This window comes from Diabrotica undecimpunctata, chromosome 3, assembly GCF_040954645.1.
Source record: "Diabrotica undecimpunctata isolate CICGRU chromosome 3, icDiaUnde3, whole genome shotgun sequence".
NCBI classification, from domain to species: domain Eukaryota; kingdom Metazoa; phylum Arthropoda; class Insecta; order Coleoptera; family Chrysomelidae; genus Diabrotica; species Diabrotica undecimpunctata.
In genome coordinates this window covers 103,427,444-103,455,107 of record NC_092805.1, presented here as the reverse complement: position 1 = coordinate 103,455,107, position 27,664 = coordinate 103,427,444, and the positions used below count along the sequence as shown (strand labels likewise).

The 27,664-nt window shown below is 31.4% G+C and overlaps 1 protein-coding gene and 1 long non-coding RNA gene across 4 annotated transcripts in view; one reads left to right on the top strand and one right to left on the bottom strand.

Moving 5' to 3' along the window:
• The window catches only part of gcl (germ cell-less), a 116,008-nt gene that overhangs the window by 50,926 nt on the left and 37,418 nt on the right, over nt 1-27,664 (bottom strand). Inside the window, exon 7 of one of the 2 annotated variants that reach the window (XM_072526452.1) lies at nt 13,247-20,417. The exons of the other annotated variant lie outside the window; for it this stretch is intronic. Within the exon in view, the coding sequence (XP_072382553.1) occupies nt 20,204-20,417 (214 nt within the window). The 3' untranslated portion in view covers nt 13,247-20,203. Of the gene's footprint in view, nt 1-13,246; nt 20,418-27,664 lie in introns of those variants that run through there. 2 annotated transcript variants of the gene reach the window in all.
• Nucleotides 4,686-13,140, top strand: LOC140437123 (uncharacterized). Of its 2 annotated transcripts, XR_011950349.1 has the most exons (3): nt 4,686-12,113; nt 12,172-12,355; nt 12,665-13,140. It is a non-coding gene; the product is annotated as an uncharacterized lncRNA (long non-coding RNA). The 2 variants fall into 2 exon arrangements; XR_011950348.1 differs by having other exon boundaries at nt 4,686-12,355.

The following is a 27,664-nucleotide window of genomic DNA, read 5'->3' as shown; positions in this document are numbered from 1 at the left end:
CTTAATCAATCTCCAGACAGAAATAACGAATTTTAAAAATAAATTTTTAAATTTTATTTATTAATTTTTACTTATTTATTATAATTATTACTTAAATTTTTTTTCAGTCTTTTGGTTTAAAGGTGTAATAGTTGAAGACGGCAGTTTCCTAACGAAAGTTCAAGATATCTGGAACCTTGAATGACAAATATAATGGACACCATATTAAAAAAAATTATAGACAAAAAAATCCTACTGTTGCTGAACAACGGGCCTTACTTTCTGCCGTTAGTGTTTGTCGTAAATGGGGTTTCTCTCCAGACGTAACTGACTTCGACAATTCGCAAAAAATTGTTTAGACATTATGATGTTTGGTTTAGCATCAGGTGCTTTATCCTCATACATCATTTATAAGTCAGTAAAATGTAAGCTCAGTGGACCATAACAAAAAGGGAAATCTATGTCTCAGTGAAAGGTGTACTTTTTAGGGGTCATTGCTCATTCGAGGACGGATGCACAGCTTTTTACAGACTTTTACAAAGTTTTTTGGAGATAATTAATCCTCTTACAACACTAAAGATGTGCTGTGGTTATGTAAGGAAAAACATTTCCTTTGTCTTCTCAAGAACTAACATATCTTAATATGGTTCTGAAGCTATTTTCTGGTGGTATTTTTAAGGTATTTGCTATCTATATTTCTATATATAAATATTAATTCTAACACAACTTTTAGACTTGAATGTTTTTTAGAGCATTTAAAATTTCCTGGAGGTCAAGTTTAACAAATGGAAACTAGCAGACATATTTGTGATTCTCTATTGGTGATAACTCTTTATGGAATGGATCAAAAAAGGAATGTTGTATTAATGCTATTAAGCAAGATTTAATATCTTCTTTTAGATCAACTGAAATTATCTATTTAGATCATAAACGAGTTTTACAAAAATGTTGGAAAACGACAACATGGATGCAAATTCTCTTCATTGTGTTTTAGTGAACTATCTAAAACAACATTGGTTCACTGTTGCAACTTCTAGAAGAAATAAAAAGATAATTACAAAAAATGAAGAAACTTGACCAAAGGGCCATATTTGTTTGTTAGGGTACTAAGAGGAAGTCGAAAAAATACCCCACGAAACAAATTTAATACAGTGAAGATTTAATAGTGACAACGCTGCAATTATATCAGTTCTTCCAAGTCATAAAATGATAGAGGGTGAAATTGGAGTTATATATCCACTCAAAAATGATGTTGACAAAAAGCAAATATGATCAACTGTATTCTGGAAAAAAAATTATTTACTTATGTAAAGTGAATTTTGATATATTAATTTTTTTAAGAATAGTCTTTTTGTTTTCAATATTCCTAATAGGAATTTTGTGAAGGTTCGCCTAAAATTAAACTACTTAATATAACTTTGATTGACATCCACCATGATCAATTGCACCTCGACCCCCTCGATATATTCTGCGTTGAATAACCTTTGATATAATAAAGATATTTGACTGGGGGTGTTTCATGTATTTGGTGTTGATTTGTATTAATTTGAATAATTTTTATGCGATAAATTTATTTGTAATGTGCAATAGTAACCACGTACAAGTTATTAGTTCAATAGGAATTAACAATTTGATTTTTACGATGAGTGTAATATATCTGTAGAAATTTCAAAGACTTTCAAATCAATTACAATTAAGGAACTATATCAAAATCCCAGTTTTTCTGGATCTGTCATAACAGTATTTGTCAAGGATGACAGAAGAATATAGCTGCCACTAGAAGTAAAAGTTTAGCCGTTTTATAACTAAATTTTTAATCCTTTTCAGATGCAACTGCACGTTACTGAAATAAGTTAGTCTTCCTTTTAAGAAAAAACTTGAAAACGACAAAGGTTATACATGGTGTACAATTTTTCATGTTAATTTGCTTTTATTATTAAAAGGTTGTTTTTTACAGTATTTGCAGTAGGAGCTCATGGTATGTCTAGATTCATGGCAACCAAAATAAAAATGGCACAAAAATACCTACTGTACATATTCAAAATTAATATACCCAAAAATGTGTAAAAAACCATCACAAATAATATATTTTAAATATATTTCTCACAAACATATAATATATATTGATACAAATTATAAAAATACATTCTTTTTATCAACAATTAGAACTTATAAACTAGATACATTCGAGAAAAATAACATTTAAATAGAACATAAAAAATGATGTCTCAAAAATATACAATAATAAAATACATAGGTCTAAATTCGTATTAAAATGATTTTTAGTACCGCCGCGCCGGTTTCATAAATGTGTTAATTTTACACTCTACTAATAGACCATTAAATTTAACCGCCACTATATTTTAATGTATTAAGTTACACTTGATTACAAATTAAAATAATTGTAGGACAGCTAATTGGGATAATTCGTCGATCAATTAAAAATATTCCAATAGCTTTTAACTTTTTTAAGTGTGGAATTAACGAACACTTGTGATATCGGTTATAAATCTTCTGAATAACTCATAATAACCTGTGTTAAGACTTGTTACAATTTATATGTTATTTATAAACGTAAATTCTTAACACTTGAAATATATTTAGTAAAAATTAGCCCATCAATTTTTATTAAGTACTAGTCTAAGATCCGAATCTAGATCGAACTTCACCCATCTATTAACTGAATGAAACATTTTTTTTATTAAATTTCATACATAGAAAAATACGACAAATATGTCTTGCGTGTATTGCCTATCAAGATATGTTAATAAAATAGCTATCTTTAAACCGGGACTACACGCGTGTCGGTCGAAAGGACCGAGCCGTGATAAATTTTAAAATGACGCCGCTTGTATAGGAATACGGCCGGTTTGCGCTCGACCGTTTTGCGCCCTTACCTGAAATCGACCGGTTTGCGTTTTGCAATTTTCATAATAGAAATATCTAACTACTATAGTTTCCTTAATCGGCCGATTTGCGCTCTCTTGCAATATAATTTTAATTTCATCCTACAATAATAGTCTGGTGAACCTGCAATGAACAAACTAACATGTCAAATAAACAGAAACATCTTTTTCGTTTAGATTTGAAAAAAAAATGTCAAATCACAACTAACAAAATTATTAAATTTTTCTAATACTGTCGAACAACAGTTAATAATGGATGTGCAAATTATTAAACTTCGAAGGGAAAACCATGTGCATTGTATAAAGGGTAAAGTTTTCGTATGAAAAAAACAAATAAAGATGGTTCGGTTTTTTGGAGTCGTTTGAAAGAGAAAACTAAAAAATGTCGAGGCCACATAATTATGGATAATAACACAATAATTAAGGAAGCCGAACATCTGTGTAAGCCGAGTGTTGCAGCGGCAGAAGTGAAGCAGTGTGTCTTCAATGCTCGAAAAAGAGCTAAGGAAGACAATAGTTATTTGACGATGTCAAAAATATATCAAGATGAATTTCAAAGATTATATAGTCAAGGACTGGATTTCGTGACAGACATCCCAAAATTCTCTTCAGTGACAAGTGGTTTAAACGATTGTAGAAAACGTGCGCGTGAGCTGCTCACAGATCCAGCGGCAGCATCCGAAATAGTATTTCCAGAAGAAATTATTACAATGAGCGACAAAACGAAATTTTTATTTATCGGCAAGACCACTCCCTCGGGATACAGAATCTTGGTGTTTGCCAGCAACAAAGCTAGGGAGATTTTGGTTAACAGTAAGGACACTGTATTTATGGATGGAACATTCAAAAGCTGCAGTAAGCAATTTAGTCAAATATATACAATTCATATCGATATTGGTAGTACGTCAGAGGAGACAAATACAATTCCATTGATATTTGCGTTACTTCCTAACAAAACCAAAGAGAATATGTTATTTTCATCAATGAAAGAGAAACTACCAAATTGGAAACCATCTCTTATAAAACTGGATTTTGAACAGGCAGTGATTGGTGCCTTAGAAAATTATTTTCTCGAAGCCAAAATTCCTGGTTGTAATTTTCATTGCAATCAATGTATATGGAAAAATGTTCAAAATATTGGACTTGTTTCTGAATACACTGACAACGAAGAGATACGTTTGCACATAAGAATGTGTGCTGTGTTAGCGTATCTACCCATAGAAGATATCGATGATGGCTGGTTATGCATTCAAGAAATCTCTACTATTTATGAAAAAATGGAATAGTTTTATGACTACTTTGTCAAACAATGGTTAGAAAATACTCACATTACCAAGGAAATGTGGAATTGCCATGATCAAAGACATCGCAGTAATAACGTTTTAGAAGGTTGGAATCATCGTCTGAATACATTAATAAGACCACATTCCAATGTATTCCAATTAGTGAAGTGCCTGGTTAAAGAAGCAGAATATTGTGATCACTTTTATGATCGATTTACTTTCAATCTAGAAGGAAAGCGGCGCAAGAAAACATATATTAATCTTGATCAAAGAATATCGAAAACTTTACAGAAATACAAAGATACAAGGGACTTAAGGCTGTGTTTAAGGACATTAGCATATATCCAGAAGCTGCAATAAATATACAATTTTTTATTCCCAAGAATTTTTTGTATTTTACTGTATAAAAAGTTTGAAAAAAAAAACGAAAAAAAAACAAAAAAAATGAAAAAAAAAACAATAAAAATAAATTAAAAAAAAACGAAAAAAAATGAAAAAATAAAAAAAACATCTTCTAAACACGCCAATGTTTATATTATGTATAAACTATGACAGTCCTAAGCCTGAATGAAAGTGTGAAGGGAAGATGGTTTATTTTTATTTTTTTATAGTTTTATGATTTTTTAAAACTAATTTTACTAGCCTAACCGTTACCTGATCGTTATGGTACAATAAAATTAAACGTCGATTACAAGAGAGCGCAAAACGGTCGATATAAGAAAATAATTAGCTATACATCTCCGTTAAGAAAGTGTTAGAGCGCAAACCGGCCGATTTCAGGTAAGGGCGCAAAACGGTCGAGCGCATATCGGCCGACACCCTTGTCTAGTGGTAGTGGTACTAACGGTTTTGCCCTTACCGACTGGCGTTATATTATTTAAGTTTTTATTTAACCTTTGAGAGATACAGTTTAACATTTTTGTAGTCGGTGCTTAAGTGAACCCTGTGTGGTTCTTTTTATAATATTTCTTAAGTCTAGTATTTTAGTGGAAAATATAGTCGTAGTCGTATGTGCGGTGATTTGTAATAGTATTTTTTTATTTGCAGGTTATGTGTTCTTACGAGAAAGAAATAAAGCGTATTTTAGCCATATGGGCTGAAATTAAGAGCGACGATGAGATAGGTGGACCTCCTGAAGACCAAGATGACATTTTGGAGTACAATGATCACGACATATTCATGGCAATCAGAAGGAGAAGAGCTACCAGATTTTAACGAAACTCAGCAAGATCTAAATACTCGTCTCTTATATGGGAAGGGACAAAAAGACGTTGTGGAATAAATTTTCCGTAGCTGTTTAAAAAAAAAAGACCGGGAGCAGAAACATAGACACTCAATCTTCTGGAGTAATTGGAAAAGCCAGAGAAGCAAAAGCCATTATTGATGCTTGGCAATTGTTTTTTCCAGACTCCGTCACCAGCGAAATAGTTGAACACACAAACAAATATATTCTCAAGTTTCGGACAAATTACAGTAGCGAAAGAGATGCCACCAGTATGGAAGAAATTAAACTTAATGGTCTTCTATTATATTTTGCTGGAGTCTTGCGGTCATAACACCTACTATTGAGAGATCTGTGGGCCCAGGACGGAACCGGCGCGGCGTAGAGATTTTTCGTCTTACAATGGGAATTAATCGATTTCAATTTTTGTTGCAAGCGCTTCGCTTTTGAGCAATTTGTTGAGCGATGCTAAGCCAATTATGCTCTAAGTGAATTTGTGACAATTGATGAAATGCTTGTGTCATTTCGCGGCAAATGTGGATTTCGGCAATATATACCGAATAAACCTGGAAATTATGGAATCAAAATATTAGTGCTTGTTGATTCCAGGTCATATCACACATATAATCTAGAGGAATATGTTGGGACTCAACCAGATGGGCCCTATAAAGTTGACAATCCAGTTGCCTCTTCAGTCGTACAAAGATTAATTAAACCAATATACGGAACTGGAAGAAGCGTAACTTTCGATAATTGATTTACGTCGATACCTTTAGCCTTAGATTTTACTAAGAAAAAGTTTACAAGAATTTTAAAACGTTCAAAAAGAAAAAATAGTTACATTATTGTCAATAATGCATTACAAAGGCAGAAAATCGAAGACCCTATGCGTACAGTTTCAAAAGTATATATGCCGAGAACATACTTCTCAGCTTTGTACTGAATGCTATACTGAATTCTCAGCACCCCGCTGAGCTGAATATTAATGAGTCTCTTAGAAATATGATAGTACTATACCTCGGGTTACCTATCTACCCTTACGTATATTTATTTCTAAATGAATCACCCTATATAAAATGTTTCATGATTAAAATTTTCAAACGTTAAAAAGTATAGTATGGGATCCGAATCTAGATCAAGTCTCTTAGAAATATGGTAGTACTATAGTTATAAATCACATATATTTAATGGGTATATGATTACGTATCAGTCAGATACAGGATTGTTAATCCGTTGTGCACGTTTCTTTAATTGTTCACAACTTATAAACCACATTGTATATTTTTTCATATTCACTACATACATTATTAGCCTAGTGTTTTACATACAGAATATCGCATAAATAAAAGTTGAAATGAACTCAAAAAATTTTAAAAATTGATTCACAAAAAATACAATGTATTTCATACGTTAAAATTTTGTTAATATTGATTTCAATTATTACTAAATGTTTTGATAATAAGTTGGTACAGCATGAAACATAAAATATCAGCCTTCTTTTATTCTCTAACCTAATTTGTGTTTCAAAAGGTTAACGTAAAATCAATTGACAGGTCCGTACTTGAAAAAAAAATATAATTCCAATGACTAACTTACAAATTGCTTGTGTGCATAAGGAAACTATGATATTCTATATATTTTTCACGTCTTAAACCAATCTCTTTATCCAATGATTAACAGCTTTATTTTTTATTCTCTTTTAAAAAAAAGACTACAATTTCCTTAATGAACTTTTTACAAATGAAACTTTTTTATGGTCCTTAACGAACAATTAAATTTCCAAGAGTAGAATAAAATGAACATAAGTAGACATATAGGTTTGGAACAAAATATTCTACATATAGTCCAAAACCTAGAGGTTACAACAAAATATTAGTATATTATATATATATGTTTTTTTAGAGATATGGCTCAGTTATCAGAGATGGTGTTAATAATTTAAAAAAATTTCATGCTTGTGACCGAGAAAATAGGTTTGCTATAAAATTGGTAGATTTTATTAACAATCGATTAAGTAGTTGAATCACATTTCTTACCAAATGTACTAGTTGGCGATGTTTATTTGGAATTTCTGCAAAATATTTTACCAGTTTGGCTAAAAGCAGTTTAGAGATGCACGTGAGTGTTTAACAAGGCGGTCCCCAGTAAAAGTGTAATGTTAGCAATCGCTGAAAAATGTCGTGACATTGGTAGTGGATTGTGTCAGCGCAAGAGCTTTTCCCGTCGTATAAAAAGAGTTATTACCAATAATAATCAAGGACGCGTTAAAGATTAGATCTTACCATCTCCGAAACGAAGCCTTCGACCTACTGCGTATAAAGTGAATACCAGTGACACAGCCACACAAATCTCTTGCCTACCGCCGACTGTTCAAATCTCTTGCTCTTACAATATTCAAATTGTACAAAGACTAAACGTCGCAAACAAATGTTCAAGAAAAGTTTATTGTGGACGAATTTTGAGTCTAGTGTAGGGCGATCTCGATTTCTTAAAGAAATGCATGATTTTCAGACGAAAGTCACATTCACCTTAACGGGTATATCAATAGACAAACAACTCGATGTCTTGGATTTAAACGCCCAGATGTCATTGTGGAGAAACCAATCCACAGTGAACGATTTGCCATTTTGTGTGTTGAGTCTGTACATGAGATTATTGATCCTTATTTTGTTGAAGATGATCAAGTTACTGTTAACCAAGAGTTGAGAGAAAATTATTACACCTTTTGTTATCGATTGACCAAATTTTTGTCGCACACAAAATCTGCAGATGCACATATAATGATTTCAACAGGATGACGCAAACGAGCCATACAGCAGCTATACACTCCCTAGCCTTACTTCACGAACATTTTGAAAACAGAAAAATTTCTCGTGGAACAGACCTCGAGTTCCCAGCTCACTCACCTGATTTGACAACACCTGATGCATACATTTGGGGCATGCTGAAGGAGTCAGTATTTAAGTCAGAAGTTCCGCTAGTAGATATTGGAAAACTACAACAAAAGGTAATAACCTGTTTTCAACAACTGCAGCAACCACTATTTATAAATATGTTAGATAATCTGCAAAATCGTTATAAAACCTGTTTACGGCCGTAATAGTACACACTTTGAACATGTAAATTATATAAATTAGAAAACAATGTTCAATTCCGGCACTGTTTATTTTGGCCAATACTGTACAAGACAAGAGATTGCGAAATTATGTGAGGAATTAAGTTAATTTAATACATTTATCAAATACTATCATAATTTCATTACATTCAGTTAAATAGTGATTGTAACTTAATAATTAAAATTATCATCTGTCAAAATATGCGTCTATCAATACAGTGGAAAAACCACAAACGACATATTTCTAGATACGTTCGACTTTACCACCTCCACCCCAATACATCTTCAGTTGTGCCACCTCAAAATTTTTGTCAAGTGTTTTCCGACTTCAAAATGGGCGATTTCCATCACATCTTGCTAAGCATAGTACAGTCCTCACTCTGCAGTTGTGATCAAAACTCTTACGAAGCGATTTAACTCGTACACGCATTGAAATGAAATACTTATGTCCAATAAATCTCTCACATTTTGTTAATCGCCAATTGGAACACTTTCAACTGTTAATACATTTCATTAAAGAAATAGAAGTAGACATTTAAAATGGAATACTCTCCCTACGACTCAGTATTCTTATTATAATAAAGGTTCTATATCCAACTTTCTGTGGCAACTGCATACGCACACACCAACAAACACGCGCGCATCTGTCTATTCATTTTGCATTAAGATTGTGATCGAAAAATGAAGGGTATAGAATCAGGTAAATGATTTTACTGATTAAAACTGAAAAAGTATTATTTGACAAATAAAATATTTTTTTAATTATATATCAACTTATTGTCAAAACATTTAATTTTAAGTCCAATTAATAGTTAATTAATAGTAATTAATAGTAAAAGCTTCTTATGTAACAGTTGCTTTTGCTCATTTCAAACATGCAAACCTATTTCCGAAATTGTAATATACAGGGTGTTGTTTCTTCATTAAATAAAATTAAGCCCGTACCTGGATTTCAACTTTAATTTATAAGCTACTCGATAGTATACTAGATAAAAAATGTGTGTAGTAAATACAAAAAATATATATCCATAGATATCCATTAAATAAAGTGATTTAGGATCAAATCGCTGTCCCCTATCTACCCGTAATGTATATTTATTATATATACATATGCATACATACTTAAGAGACCTCAAGAGAATACACGTCGTGAAAATTGTAAGGTCCATTGATCACAGACATATTTATTAAAAGTTACATATTATATATGAACCTACAGAGTAATTATGAGATGCAACAAAACGGTCAGTCACATACACATTCCTATTGATTCCTACGAATGGGGAAATATTTTTCACAAAACCTGGAATTAACCCAATTCTTTACATTCGAATTTATTGTATCATTTTGTTATTTTTATGTGTTTTATTGAAAGTTTAATTCTAATCAAAAAAATAAATTCATTAAAATAGCATTAAGTAGGCGGTAAAACTTTTAAATTAAAGCAAATTTAAAATTAAAAACATAAAGTTTTATTGATGGGTTAATTTTATACGAGCAGTATAATTCTAACGGTATCATTTGAAAATGATTACTAAACCAGTTATTGAAAAGATTCATCAAATTCATTATCATTAAGATTTTTAAACGATTTAATTCCATCTTAACTGAGTAGTATTTTCACTGAATATTACTGAAGTCTCTAATAACATTAATTTACATATAAACTTCTAATATATTTTCAGTAAGTTCATTTAAAAATATTTTCAACAACTAATTCAGCATATCATTGAATTATACAGCGTACTTATGACTGTACAGTAAACTAAAGCTCTTAAACCTGTCAATTTAACAAAGGAGACAAAGTTCGAAAAATTTTAATTAATGTTGCTTATTTAAATTTTCCAGAACACAGATTTAATGAATATATTTTTGGAATCGCTTATAAGAAAAAGCCATGAACAGAAAAAATATTGATTTGGTTTATTTTCATTAGGTAAATATATAAGCACATATTTAAATAATTATTTTCATGCTGTACATAAGTATACATTTGAATCGTTTTCAAACATTTTCATTGCATCTTTGGGTTATATACAATGAACCAGGAAGAATAAATACTGTAATCACAATTTTTATGGAATACAAAAGTGTTACTTTCAGGCTGTCCAATCAATAGTTCCTAAACAAAAATTTTTATAAAATGAAACAAAACAAACTCTGTAGTAGTTCTCGAAAAAAGTCTTTGTTGATCAACATTTTCTGTCTGATTAAACATGTGTAACATTAACGTCTTAAAGACCCAAGGTAGTTTGCTGTATAAAATATAATTTATCAAGTACAATTGAAAGACTTGCAGCAAAAATGACACAGTTCCACTTTTTAGCATTTATAAGTTTTTGATTAAATGGATATAGCTTAATTCTTTGGTTTGGTTCAGAGTGAACCTTGATTGGTAGGAAAATAAGATAGCTCCTGGAGCTACATTGTTGCTGGCCCAACTGCCTGCCACATCTGATTTATTTTTAAACATTGAGTTTACAAAATTTAAACTTTTTCAAAAACTTTCGATTAAAAAACTTAACTAAATAAGTACGTAGAGAATACTTTGGATCTAGGATCCATGTTTTTCAGTAAGAGTATTTATTTAGGGCTGCTACAATATATGAAACTCTTCAATCCTGCAGAACATGATCCCCATAATTTCCCAGACGCATAAAAGAACTATAAAATAGATATGCTATTCTACAATATCCAATACCCCAATGATTTTAATGAATTTTGCGATTTTTAAATTGAAATGACTAACGTTTTGTGATATTTTATATATATTTTACCGATATTAAGGGGCTTACGTTAGCAGCATAGTTTTATTTTAAAGATTTATTAAACTTTCTTCTAAATTCTAATTCATAAAACATTTCTTTTAACTGAAAAATTGAAAAAAAGGAAGCTGTGTCCGTCTTGCAGCAAACACCCCAATTACCAAAAAAAGACAGAAAATTCGACAATACCTATTTTTAAATCACATGAAATGTATATATAGACATATTTAGTAAAGTTTTATACAGTCGGTCCGCCGGATCTTTGCACAAGTATGACATTATTCACGAATTATTTTTTATGTTACGTCTCTTTCCTACTCACAGAAACTAAAACTATTAACTTAAACCGCCTGTCCATACACAACACCATGCATTGAACAAAGACAGCCATAGAACAATGATCGCTGATTGATTCGTCTACTTACAATTGACATGACAATTGGAAATTTTGTTTTGACAGAGTGTAATATTTTTATAAATTATTTTCGTTTGATTTAAATAATCAATCCTTTTTCATACTTTAAATATACATATTTTTAACAAACAGTTGTTATAACGACTAACCCTTACCTTCGTGTTCAATTTATTAAGGTAAGAATTCATGTATTAGCTAATAACGAATAATAAATTTTTTTAACCTCTAAATTGACATTAATTATTTAAATATAGCTAAAACTACGTCAACGGACAATATGAAATATTTTTAAAGGTTTTTATTTTTAGAGTATGCCTGGCAAGCCTTTAACTTCTCAAGCTTAGCAACTTGTGTTGAATGTGTTGGAGTATTTCGAATTAGAAAAAGTAAATGGAGGGCCTTTGGAGCCATTTTCGTCTGTTCAACAGGTAACATATTGAAATGTATGTTCGTTTATGAAAATCATTAAACAATTCTTTATTTAAGAGAGTAGCTGCTGCATTAAAAATATAACGACGAACAGTATGTACAATTATTAAAAGGAAAGAAAATAATCACATTGTTTCAAAGCCAGGCAAAAGTAGACCTCATCCGAAAAACAAAACAACTGATCTGTCTGAGGGATCAAAAATGGCAGTGCGTAATACAGTATACGACATGTACCAACAAAGTAAGTAGTTAAAAATTTCTTCAATCTGAATTTGATATACCATAAGATAATGGTATCATGTACCATGATAACCAGAAGGTACTTTTTAATCAATACTTTATATAAATGTATGTTGTAAAAAAGATTGTTGAGAGTAGTTTAAGAAAATTTCTGCTGAATACATTAATGGATATTAAGTCAATTTTCTTGTGAGTTTTTTAATTTGAAATAATTTATAGTTTTATAAAATCAAAGTATTACTTCTTTTTCATTGAACTAGTTATAACAGTGTGGTTTATTCTGTACTTATCTGTTCTTTTTTTTTTTTAGAGAAACATGTTACTCTGCAAAGTATAAGTAATGAATTAAGGGATAAAGAAGTTGCATTTATTGGCAAAACATCTGTTAGCATGAACTACTAAAAGAACACGGCCATGAAGTGTTGAGACTACCTCCTTATCACTGTGAATTCAACGCTGTTGAATTAATTTGGGCAAACTGCAAGTCATATTACAATAAGAATCTTGGTAGAGATGGACATTCTGATAATGCTGTTATAAATATGTGGAAAGAGGCACTAAACCAATGTAACACAGAAATTTGGGAAAAATGTGTGAAACATACTCATGAAATTATTACAAAGTGGTATATCCGAGAAAAAAATATGGTTGACACTAACATTAAACCAATCATAATAGACACTGGTAATATGAGTGGCTCAGATTCTGACAGTGAAGAATTCTTAAATTTATGATTGGCTACATGGCTGTATAGTGTATGAGGCTTCAATAAATATTTAAATTATATTATTGTTATAATAAATTCTTTTTTACCCAGCTCAAGTTTTCTATTTTTTAATTTATTATGCATAGATTTCTTTATTTGAAATTCGTTGTGTTAATTTTTGTATGACCATTTTTTAAAACAAAGTGATTACTTAAGTCTGAAAACCATATTTAACACTGAATAAACAAAATTATCAAGATGATGGAGCACTGGAGTAGATTTATATTCAGTTTTTTAGATCTTCTTGTAGTGTCTACCCGTTTCGGATATTGGCGACTATCATGACAATTTGTACTTTGCACACTGCTGGTCTGAAAATATTTGTTGTGTTGAACCACATACATAGATTCTTCAGCCAGGAAATCCTTCGCCTTCCTGAGCCTCGTTTTCCATCTACTTTTTCCTGTAAAATTAGTTGCAGCAATTCATATATTTCGTTGTTGCTAATGATGTGACCAAGGTATTCTATTTTGGCTGTTTTTATTGTGGTTATCAGCTGATATTCTTTTTCCATTCTTAATAAAACGTCCTGATTAGTAACGTGACCGGTATAAGATATCTTCAGGATTCGACGATAAAGCCACATTTCGAAAGCCTCAATGTTCCTGCAGGTAGTGTCTGTGAAAGTCCACGACTCAACTCCGTACAATAGTATACGAAAGATATAACATGGTAGTAACCTGATTTTTATGGGTGTGAATAAATCATGACATTTGAATAGCTTAGCCATTTTTGAAATGTAGATTTGGCTTTCTCTATCCTACATTTAATTTCTAAGGAATGGTCCCAATTTTTACTCTTTCTGTTCATTAACCTGAATGCTTTATGGTAATCAATGAAGCATGCATATGTATTGCAGTTCACATCTCTACATCGTTGAAATAGCCTTTTTATGCTAAAGAGAGCCTCTCTCGTACCCACTGCATTCCGAAAACTAAACTTTGTACTACGGCTGAATTTTTCTTCGCACAGTCTATATATTCTTTGATGTATGATTTTTAGAAATAACTTTAAAAGATGGTTCATTAAGCTGATGGTCGGCAAATCACTGCAGGATACGGATTTTGTTTTCTTTGGTACAGCAATAAACGTCGGCGTGACTTCAGCCATGTTCTTGGTTCATTAAATATTTTTATTAGGAGTTGAGTACCGTTGGTGTTAAATAGTTTTATGATCAGCATGTGCATTGTCAGGTCCAGGAGCTTTGCCATCTTTTGGTTGTAATATTGCCTTTTCCACTTCATTTGATGTGATTTGTAAGTGGTCATTACATATGTGGGATGGAGGTTGTTGGGATCTACTATCATCAGAGTTCTTTGATAAACTTGGTCCATATGCAAATTTCTTGATTTTTATCTGTGATGATGTTTCTCTGTTGATCTCGCAGTTTGTTAGCTGTATTTAATTTCTAAAGACCAGCTGCTTGTTTATGCATTTTAAACGTATCGTGTTTTTCTTTCAATAAATATATTTCTTCACACTGTGATTTTAACCAATTTTCTTGGGCCTTTCGTATTTGTGTTCTTATTTGTCTGTGAATATTGTTGTACATTCTTGTGTTGTTCTTTGATTTTTTTTCATGAGTTGCAGTATCTTGTCATTCATCTGACTGTTCTTTTTCTCTTTTTTCTATTAGATGTTCTTATCTAATCTTTAAAAACGTCTCTTTTGTTTACTCACATTTTAGTCTTCTCATATCACATTTTTGTTACTATTCTTTTTCGTAACCTTCTTAAATCTAAACCGATATTTACCAGCAACAGGAACATCATCTGACATCTGACGATATGTCAGTACCATATATTTGCTTATATTCAATAAAAATACTTTAATTTCTTATTACTATGGTTTAAATATTTATTTACTGTAGATGTTATTGGACAACCTATAGGTTTCCAAAAATTGAAAAATCACGTTCATAAATGTATACGTATCCAGTTTTCTAAATGCAATAAATGAAATAAAAGAGAAGTATAAAAACGTCAATTGTAATATTAGCCATTTTCTAATTTTTATAATAATTCTTATAGCCGACATACGTTTGACTCACATGTTTTGATTTATTTCCTGTAATAAGAATGATGACGATGTGCAAAGATCCGGCGGATCGACTTTAATAACAACAATACATATACTCCGCAACTGTGTATTGTTGTGAAAGTCAGGCAAAGTACCAACAGGAGAGGCGTACTAGAAAAATTCAGAAATGGTACTAAATATTTGTAATTGATGGAATGAAATTGTTGCTAATAAGGCAAAGTTATGGCGAACTGTCACTAAAAATTTCGATAAACAGATATGGTTAACACGATGTCAATTGACCCAAATGAATTTAAGGAGTATGGCGAGTAATTCTACGGATAGCATTGAAATAAAAAGAAACATGTATTATCATCTATTACAATCAAATGCATCTTATTGGGTACTGCCGAAATATAATTGATCAAATTTTGTTCTGCATCATTTGCGTTAGGGTTTTAAAGAGTTTTACTATTACCTGCGACATACAGGGTTGGGATAAATTATGGAAATAAATAAATATTTTGGAAACAAACAAGACGATATTCATGAAACTTTGCATACCAGTACAATGAAACATAAAGCATCTGATACCATATTTTTTGTTACTAAACTATTTGCTATTTAACCGGAAATACCCTCAACTTATTTAATTTAAATGGGACACCTTGTATATTTTTGCAGTTTTTAAAAGAACTTGTTATTACTAATTCATACATATCAAAAAATAAATCACTTTAGAGTTAAAGGATAGGTAAATTGATTTACTAAGTCTAATGAGAATAATAATGTAAACAAATCAATTTAATGCAGTTCACATCCTGACAACTTGTAAGCCTATTAATTTGTTTATTGGTCTAATGAGAATAAAAATGTAAATTCGTGTCTCTTCACGACAAGGTAAGGGGGAGGGGGGCAAGCGATCGACCTCTGCCTCTGTGCCTCTAGTCATGATCATGCTTAGAAGTCAATCGGGATCTAGTGGTCTGTAAACAGTGTTGTACCGAAAAAGACGTTTTATATCGTTTTTGTTTCGGCGTATTTATTGTTTACGTAGATTTAGTACATTTTCACGATGAAAGACATATTCATTGCCATTTATGTCGTTTAGACTGTATGAATTACTGTGAGTGTTCATTGAAGCATTTAAATCGATGGACACTTGTAACACCATATTGTAAACTAGACCCTAATCGACAAATTATTGATTTAGTATTTAAACAATTTCAACCATCTACTTCAATTCCTATTAGACTACAAAGACGTTATTTTCCATCACGATGACGATCAACAACTCCTATACGTAATCATCCACCTCTAACAGAAATCGACTTGATATTCCTCCTTCATCTGTAACTATGAATGGTTATTCTATTTCTAATTCTTAATTTTTTTTATAAATTTTTAAAGATTTCAACTATCTAAATTATCATAAGTACTATGGCCAGTCTACCTCCGCCTCCAGCAGAGCATGTTCTGAATCAGGACTCACTACTAATTTTGCTGGAATTAATTTGACCACCACAGGGATTTCTTTTGACACAATTCGAATTAATCTTTCCGAAAGCAATACAGGAGACCATTCAGTTGGAGAATATACACTTAAAGAGACAGTTTCTAACATTAATGAAATTGTGAAAGAATAGGAGTACAATTTGGACACCACTACTACCTGTCCAGAGATCGATGACTACCTTCCATCAATTCGAAGTGCTATTAAGGGAAGCAGACTTATACACGACGTTATTCCAAACATTAATCTCGAAAGAACAACAGAATATCTTAAAAAATGCCCACGTCTGCACGATTGTGGCTACGTATGCATTATTGTAGATGTTCAAGATTCTCTTGAAGTTGCCTTACAAATGACACGTGCGAAGATTTCATAAACAATTCATTTTCGTGCACAAATACTACTAGAATCTCACAAAGTATTTGTGTCAACCACCTAGAATAATATTACATCTTGAAATCGGAGGGCAGAGTTGGCGAGATCCTGATAAAATTGGAACTATACAAAACGAAATAAATAGCGAACTTAGACAAGTCCCAATGGTGGAGACAGGCCAAGAGAGCCAAGGCTGGATAACGTTTCTGACTCAGAACCGTGCAGATCTCCTGCATGTTTTAGTGGAGAAAACAAACGCCATGGCAATGAAACGACTGGGATCATTAGAAAACGTCGAAAAAGAGGTCAGGAAGAAGAACTCTTGGCATGGCTCCACAAATTTCCGACAAATCCATTATTAGACATTATTGATAGTTCTGACAAATTTCCGACAAATCCCTTATTAGACAATATTGCCAGTTCTGTGTGGTTGAATTCGGAGTCAAAATTTCATGACTAATGATAATTTGGTGAAATCTGTGTTTAATGTTTTTCTTTATATTAAAACTATGTAATAAGAAATAAACGAGTACTATCTAGTAGGTAGCAATTTCCAAACCAATTCATAGAAATAAGTTGTAAATTAAAAATGGTTCAGTTAAGTAAAAAAGATCGTATTGAAATATTAAAGATGATCGGTTATGGTGATCGTGTTAGAATTTATGAAGAAGTGTGTAATATTTTAAATGATTTGCATCATGAAAGAAATCCCGTATCACGTTTAACGGTTACTAGAACATTGCCCCGTTTTAATGCAACTGGGATCAAAAATTTGCCAATACCTTATTAGATAAATAATTGCAATTGATTTATAGGAATTACGTCAAACCTCTACAACAAATTTTGCACTAAAACCATGGTATAAGTCGACGTTCTGTAAGGAAAATATTGAAAATTGGCAAGTATCGTGCGTATAAGATACAATTGGTCTAAGAATTGTCAGACGATCATTGACCGATGATTAGAGTTTTGCAAGCGCCTGATGGACATTTGTAATGACGACGATAATTTTGCCAGCCAATCTAGTGTTTTCCGATGAGGCAACTTTTTGTTTAAATGAAACAGTTTACCGTCATTCAAATACAAATCTTCATTGGATTCATAAAGCACATACCCAACATCCAAAAAGTTGAATGTTTGGATGGGAATTGTCAACAATAGGCTTATAGGCCCATTTTTCATAGACGGAAACTTGATTGGCGACAAGTATTTAAATTTACTAAATAACCAAATTATTCCTGCACTTCAATGGCATGGCTAATTACCACAAAATTTTTGGTTTCAATAAGATGGAGCGCTTCCCTACTATCCTGTATTTATCGATGGGAAAGCGCACCCTATTTTTTTGAATGCGAATTTTCCAAATCGATTAATTGGACGTAGAGGATTAATAGAGTGGCCTGCTCGTTCTCCGGACCTCAACCCATTATATTTTTTCTTTGGGGTTATCTGAAATCGCGTGTTTACATTAGGCGACCAACATGCTTGAAGGATTTGAGACAAATAATTATTGATGAATGTGAACCAACACGTGGAGAAGTATTGGAAAGAATGACTCAATAATTTAATAATAGAATTGCACATTTTCAGGAGGTGAATGGCGAGCATTTTGAAGTGATTTTTAAAAATTATTATTTTTATTGGTCTTAGTACATACATTTACCTATTCTTTAACTATTTAACTCTTTAACTTAAAGAGATTTATTTCTACTTTTTAACAATTTTTTCTACCAAACGTGGCATGAATGAATTAGGAATAACAAGTTCTTTTAAAATCTGCAAAAATATACGGGGTTTCCCATTTAAATGAACTAAATTGAAGGAAATTCCGGTGAAATCGGAAATAGAGCATGCAAAGTTTCATGAATATCGTATCTTTCGTTTCACATTGGTTACTTGGTTCCATTTTATCCCAACTCTGTACCCACACAAGGCTTTAAAATTATATCATAAATCGCTATCGAAAAGTATATATGCAAACGTGTGAAAAGTGTTGTATGAATTATAGGAGTGACTAAACATAAACATCAGTAAAGAAATATTATCAAGCAGCTCAAAAAATATAAGATTTTACACAATATGCTACCGATACATATAAATTAATGACTTGATATTTACTTTTTGTTCCTTACATTCTAATAGGAACCTATTGGCGATTTGTATAGATGGACTATGATCAATCATATCATTCTTATTATAAATAGATATAACCCATGATACATTGGTTTTCAAGTGTATAGCCCATTTCTGGTATTATTCTTCTGGCTCAATTATGAATCAGAACGCCTAAAAATATAACTGGAAGAAAATACCAACATTGATAAGGTAAAAACATATCGAGGATGTACCATTTACGATTTAGGATGATAATCATGTAGAAAGTCGATTTATGCAGATTAAATAATCCAAATATGTGAAATGCAACAAAAAACAAATAATAAATATCTGAAAATGGTTTATATGTATAGATCTTATAACTAAAATAAATACGCATACATATGACCCTCTATGGTACTCTTATGTCAAGTTTTACAAAGTTTATTAATTATTTACAAAACCAAACATAAAAAGACAAAACTCTTTTTTTATTTCGAAAATGATATTTTGTGGAAATTAAAAAAATAGTGTTGTATTTATGTTCTGTTTTGTTATTGAACATGAATATCCATCAAGTAACCGCCAATTCCATAAATAGTGTATACAGTTAACTAATGGACTGTTATATTGAATAATTAAATCAAATGTGTATCAATATTTTGTCTTATTGATATTGGAATAATTGTACAAAAACAATTAAACATAAAAATGCAAAAAATCAGTCAACATATCCTAAAAATATAATAATAGCTGTTGAAGATAATGATCCATAGTTAACACGGCCTAGACTTAGGTTTTGAGTTCTGCGAAACTTAACATTATATATATATATATATATATATTTATATATATATATATATATATATATATATATATATATATATATATATACTTTGTATAGTTGTAACACAAGTATAATTTGTAATACTGTACTTTGTCCACTATTTCTTCATATCGTGCACATACATAGTTTCATGTTTCTAATAAACTACTTTCAGTATTCTTTAAAATACTGAAATACATGTCTAGAAACGTCGCTTCCATGTAAATGAATATTTTCGACTGTTTTACTAGTATGGTTAAGACTGGTACTGTGGCCTTTCTTCCACTGGTGTATCTTGCGTGTCCGGCGAAGTATATAAAATATTCGCTGATATAACCATGGGATATGTCGTATTACGGTCGAACGACATGATTTGAATTTCTTCGCCTTTCGTTAAGGAAACTTTTAGAACGTCCGATTGTTTGCTATAAACAATCTGCCTTTGCTCGTTCAAGCAAGTAACTGTTACTCTAAAAAAATAATTTATTTAAAAATATTACAATTTACTATCTACTGATTATTTTCAAATAAATGTTCAACACGGTTATACTAGTATAAGAGAATATATATGGTTTAAATATGACTAAATATTAGAAAGCCAAATCTTCTTCTGAAGGTGACTATCTTCTAGAAACGAATATATGCACATATAGGAGCCACAAAACGTAATTTGTTAGTATTATGCTGTGCGGGAACATTTTACATTTTTACTCTGATTCCAACAATACCAAGGAGCGCTGATGTGATCCCCTTCACCACCGCGCCATCCCTGGTCCACTACTACTAATACTGCTAATGCTAATGCTTCAGAAATATGAAAGAGTGGGGCTCGGAATGCCTTAAATTTTTGCATTTTATAAAATTAGAGAACAAATCCTACTCATGGATCATTTTTTTTTTTTTTAATAAAATATTACTTTAACTTTTAATACTTTTTAATAACTGAATCTGTTTAGAACTATAAGCAATATTGTGATTCAAATTTTTAATTTATATATGTAGAAATCAAACAAATAATACAATAAAGTTTACGCAGTCGCCATCTATAGGAGTATTTTGAAGTATACTAAGCGCGACCATTTCTCCCATTTGAATTGTACTTCTATATGCGCATATATTCGTTGCTTCTAATGATGTTGGTGACTACATTGATCCATCTTATTCTATTCACAGCAGCTCGAAATAGATCAGTTGACGTTAGACCAGCCCATTTCCTAAATTTGGCCAGCCAGGATATACGTTTGAGTCGAGGGCCTCTCTTGTCCTCAATCTTACCTTGTAGATCAACAGAACAAGACGGTATTTACGATTACGCATAATGTGGCCGAAGTATGCCAAATTTCTGTTCTTTACGGTGTCAATAATTTCTTTGTCTTTTATGTATATATGACATCCTTAACATGCGTCGGTAGCACCACATTTCAAATGTCTAAAATTAGGCGGTTTAAATTATTTTTATCTTCTAGTATTTAGTTGTAGACCGTATTTGTAACATGTTTCTACAACATTATCCATCATACTTTGGACCGCTACGCAGTATCTGCAGTAACAATACGGTATTGTCTGCATAACTAATATTGTTTATAAGTTGGCCAATTACTGCAATACCGTCTTCTGATTCGTCCAAGGCTTCTCTAAAGATGTTTTCAGAGTATATGTTAAATAATGATGGTGACAGTATGCAACCCTGATCAACTCCTTTTAGCACTGTGAAGATCTCGGACAGTTCATTTTCGAATCGCACTGTTACTTTTTGGAGATATAAGTTTGATATGTATTAGTCTTATATCCTTACCATCGAGTCCTGATGTTTTGAGGACGTCGATTAGTTTCCCACATGGTACTTCGACAAATGCCTTCTCGAAATCAATGAAACATGCATACACATTGCAGTTGACATCCCTGACTCTCTGTATTAGAACTTTCAAACTGATAAGTGCTTCCTTCGTTCCAAGTCTTGCTCTGAATCTAAATTGAACTTCCTTTATGTGTTCTTTCGGTACACTTTTCGCTAGCCTAGACAACTACTTTTAGCGGAAAGCAACGTTTATTATTATTCGATTTGGCTATAGCCGTCTTTGGTATTTGTTTTAAAATTTCTTTAGTCATTCAGTCAAACCGAGAAGCTTTCCTAGGATTGATATTTGATTTCAGATGTTACTTCTTTCTGTGTTCTATATCTTATATCCACAATAAGTCTAGTTTATTGCTATCTCTTTCTTAACTTATGTGCCTTTATTTTCTGTCCAATCATTGGTGTACTTTTCTTGGTGCTTGCTGAATATTCTCTGTAAATATTTTTACTTATTCTTCCAACTGTTCTTCATTGTGCAGTGGAACAGAATTTTATTTTTCCTTTTAGTTTTAGTTTAAAGCTATTTCAATCAGTAAATTTGTTTGTTAATGTTGGTTTCATAGTTCATATCCAACCCTTCATGTATTCGGCGAATATTTGTAGATATATTTTTGTAGATATAAAAGCCAATGAGACCTGGAATCTTGTTTGGGTCCGTCGGTAAGTCTAACATCTGCTTTCTCTGGAAAGTCTTGGACCCCAATACGTGTTCTTGGTATTGTAGTCACCACCTACCTACCAACTTATTATCTAACTTATTCAAGAAATCAATATTTTGGTTCTTTTTAATACAATTTTTAGTTAGTGGTATATGAAACTTATTATTATGAAGTAATAATTTAATCCTATACATATAATTATAGCTTGTATATGTGCTGTCTTATATTCTACATCTTCATAATACAATATATTTTCCTTAATAATTATAGCGCTCTTCCGTTTGGTACGGTCAAGGACTGCTTGTAGCTCTTGCTGGCTACCATTTGCATTATTTTCCAGAATTCGAAGATAAGCCATTTCTCTTGTTCTTTCTTTCGCACCATATTCCAATTTATTAAGCCATTTATGTATCTTATTCAGTTTACCTGGTTTAGTTGCTCCAGCTGTTACTTGATTTAGCAATTGTATACTTCATAGAATGTTTAGTATTCTGTCGTTCTGGCCTATTTGGTTATTTAAGTTGTAACGTTATAAACGTCACATCTCTATTAATTTATATTTTAATAATTATTTCATTTTAATTTCTTTATTAATTTATTAATTTCTTTATCTTCAGTTTAATTTTTACTATTTTTTTGTTTATAAAAATAGTTGGCGCCCCTGTTTTTCTCTTCTTCCTCTGTCTTTATTTTCTCTCTTTCTGTCCCATAGAATAAATATTTGCCCTCTCACTTTTGTTCGGCAGACTATTCTGTTCTGTGTTGACTGACAAGCTAGTTTCATGATATCTATACCAACATTCTATGACATCTGTGCTAACTTCATTCAGTCTCCCACTTTCTGTCAAAACAACTTTTCTGTAGTGGGATTATTTTTTGCCTCTTTTTGAAATTTATAAAAGAAGGCAAAAATTATTATAAGACTCATTTTTATGGTCTACAACTTCTCTTGGGTTTATTGGAGATATAAAACTTATTGGTTTACTGGACATTTTATTTTTATTGGACATTTCATTGGATCTATTGAATTTATTGGTTTATTGGACACCAAAACTTAGTCAGGACATACAGCCACGTGTGACTGCAGCTCTCCAGAAGTCACAACTTCTAAGTGGAGGATCCAACAGCTAGAACACACAAGCCGCCCATCGAAGCAATAAGTAACACTTATAACTGTTAAGCTTTGGCAGGGTTAATTATTGTTTTTTTATTGATTTAAATAAATATGATTGGTTAAAATTTGTCTTATTTGCTGTCAAATGAGAACTCAGGTTCAATCCCTAGTTTAAGACAAGACGAACTCACCCTTGAGATACTGAGCTAGGCAAGGTATAGACGATAAGCTCCCATGGTTGATTGAGATATTATTTTTACAATAGTATTTCAATTCTCTTTGGTAGTCTTATCGTTACACATTGGCGCCCAACCGTATTTGTTTTATTCAGGGAATTGTGCTCTGGGTTTTTGGTTTGGTGGCAGATAACAAACTTTGATAAATACTTTCTTATTTATATTTTTTGTGTGTTCAATTATCATTATTTGCAGTTAATTTTAATATTTCCATATTTTTGACTGTTTTTATATATTTTCACATGTTGGGTTAAAAAGTATTACCATTTTTATATATTTCAGCATATATATTTTATACTCAGATATTTTTATATGTTTTTTTTGATGGTAGGTACTTTTATACTGTTGTAAGTGGTTTGTTTTTTATTAACTTAACCAGTTTTTGTGGATAGTGTATTTTAATTACTTTCTTAATTTTTTAAATTATTTCTTCAAGATGCTACCTAAACATTTAAAGACAGATGAATTATCATATGAAATTCTTATTAGGAATGTCTCTGTCCCAAATACAGTAGAGGAAAAACGAAAGATCCTTGCTGGACTTCTTTCTCAAGAAGCCAGTAACCGTAGTTTTTCTGATGTTTCTGTTAATCTATCTTTTGATGTTGATTACCAACAAGCTTTAGCTTCCTATTCTGACCTATTAAGTCTTATATCTGATTATTCAGGTACAAAATCTGATAGTAGATTCAAAGCTTTCAGTTCTCGTTTAACTCATTTGTCTGGTAGAATCTCCCGTCTACAGCCAACTTCTGTAGACGAAGAAAAATTAAAAAAAGCTATCCGCTATGATTTGTTGAAATTAGAAGGTACTTTGTCTGACATTGTAGATCAACCTGATATGGTAGACCAACCTGTTGCTTCTACTCCTGATAGAGTAAACCTTAATTATTCTCAATCTTCAGCCTCACCTGTTAAGTCTGTTCCTGTTTATAAATGGGGTATTAAAAAATTTTCTGGTAAAGAACCTCTAATTCCATTTCTCGAACAGATTGAAACTTTAAAGTTTTCTAGGAACTGCACTGATGAAGATTTATTCATCTCTGCAGGAGACCTATTTGAAGGTGCTGCTTTTACTTGGTGGCATAATCACTTTACAAAAAAATCTTTTAATTCTTGGTCTGAATTAGTTGCTTCCTTAAAGGAAACTTATTTACCTTACAATTATGAAAGAAATTTGTGGGAACAAATACGTTCTACAAAACAGTCTTTCAAACAACCTGTCTCTGCATATATTTCTTATATGGAGTCTTTGATGCTCCGGTCTTCAAAATCTATTCCTGAGTGTGAAAAAGTAGATGAAATCATTAATGGTCTTCTTCCTGATTATGTCAAGGCTCTTGCTTTCCAGGATGTGGAATCAGTTGCAGACCTTACAAAGTATTGTAAGAGATTTGAAGCCGCTCTTACTATTTCTTCTCGCAGTAAATTTTCTGTTGAGTCTCTTTCTTCTTCTGCTACATGTTGGAACTGCAACATGACAGGCCATACTTTTCAAGTATGTAATAAACCCAAGAGAAAGTTTTGTCATGGTTGTGGGTTTAAGAATATCACCACAAATGAATGTAGCAGATGTTCAAAAAACGGTTTGAAACAACATTCCAGAGAAAACTTTTCGAAGACATTCAAACAACCCAAGTCAGTGAATGTGTCTAAGAAAGTTATACCTAAAACTACTTCTTTTATATCTAATGATAATTTAAGCACTTTTTCTTCAGTACAATCTGAAACTTTACCTTCTTCTAGTACTTCTGTTCTTTCTAGTGGTCCTTTAAATTCTAAGGTACATTTAAATTCTACTTCATTATTAGATGTTCATACTAATGATAATAGACCATATATTTCTATTTCTGTAGGTAGTGAAACAATCTCTGCACTTCTTGATACTGGCAGTAATGTTAGTATTATTGGTTTTCCTTCTTTATTTTTACTTAAAAAACTCAAATTAGCACTTAATTATGATGTTTCAAGTCAACTCACTACTGCTGATGGAAACATTCAGAGTATTTTAGGATATGTTTGGTTACCTGTTACTTTATTGAGTAAAACTCAATCACTTAAAGTGTTAATAGTTCCTTCTATTTCACATAAGATGATATTAGGTATGGATTTTATTCGTTTGTTTCAACTTTGTTTGGATTTCTCAAATTTTTCATTTAAGGCTACAGATTTATCTACTTGTGTAGTAAATACTGTTAGTAGTGCTGAAAATCTTTCTGACATTCAACAGTCACAACTTAACTCTGTTCATCGTAGTGATTCTGTAAATGTAGTAACTAACTCTCTTTCAAGAATTCCTGAAGTATCTCAAGTTTCTCTCTTGAATTTATCTAATTTAAAAACAGATGCTTGGTATAGGAATATGATAGGGAAAGTTACAGTAAACCCTAACTTATATCCTGCTTTTAAGGTTCAGGATGATGTTCTTTATAAATATGTTTTTTCTAGCTCAAAGTTTTCTGATTCTTCTCCAGAATGGAAAATTTTTGTTCCTTCTCCACATAGGAAGGAAATTTTGCAAATTTATCATGATGATCCTACAGCTGCTCATTTAGGTGTCTTTAAAACCCTTTCTAGGATTTCAGAATTGTATTACTGGCCTAAAATGAGATCTTTTGTTGTGAACTATGTTCATAAATGTAAAGTTTGTGCTTCTTGCAAGCCTTTAGAGAATATTTCTCCTATATTTAATGAAGTTCAGAAGAGAATAGGTCACTCTTACAATACCAACACTAATTGCTACAATTTACGTAGACATGATGTAAAATTTCGTGTAAGTGCTAAAGTCCGGAAGAAAAATAACATCCTTTCAAAAGCTGTGGATGATTTTTCTGCTAAATTAGCTCCCAAATTTATTCCCTGTATTATACATAAAATTTTATCTCCTTTAGTATATAATCTTAAGGATCTAGATGGTAAAGACCTTGGTAATTTTCATGTGCAAGATATTAAGTTAGATGTTACTTATTCTAGTGATGATGACTCTCAATAATGTTGTATAATATGGTAAAGCATTATCTTTTATTATTTTATTTCTTTATATTTTGATATTTCTGTAGTTATGATAAACATATTAATCTTATTTATTTGACATTACCCTAACTGTTTATATATTTCTATTATTTTACTTTGGGTAATTGTTTTTGATTTTGATACAATTAAAAGCCTCATCCAGCACTTTATGTATGACAACATGGTTAGTTGCATACATGGTGTTTTAGTTTTCCTAGGATACATATATCCGAAGGAGATTTTGGGCCAGATTATATGAATCTGTGTTCCTTTTTGGTCTTTTAGAGACAATTAATATACCGTAGTAGGTATATATATATTTTTTTGGATGATGTGTTTTTTTTATTTCTTTTGGAGTTAAAATAATTCTATGCATCTACTTTTAGAAATCTGGTGTAGAATTATGGCGCTTTGAAGTTTGATTGTAGTATACCTACTTTCACTTGTTTTCTTCTATTTTTGTAAACTATATTTATGCAGTACTTTATTCTTTTGTGTAGATCCCTGGTTTATATTTAGTGAGAATAACATTTCTTATGTATCATTATCTTATTTTCATTATTAACTTACTCTTAGTCTTCTAAGACTTGTTTTATGCAGTTACTATATCTCTTTTGTGTAGAACTTTGTCTTATTTGACATATCAAGTAAAGTTTATATGTATTTTTGAGTTGTTTATCAATAATTACATTTGCGTATCAATGTCTACATGCTTTTACTCATTTTATAATTTTGAAATTATTGTTGCCTTACTTTAGGTACTCAGTTATCCTGAGTACTAATTTTTTTTTGAGATTCATTCATTAGCAGTATCCATTAACTATTCATTTTTGTGAGATAT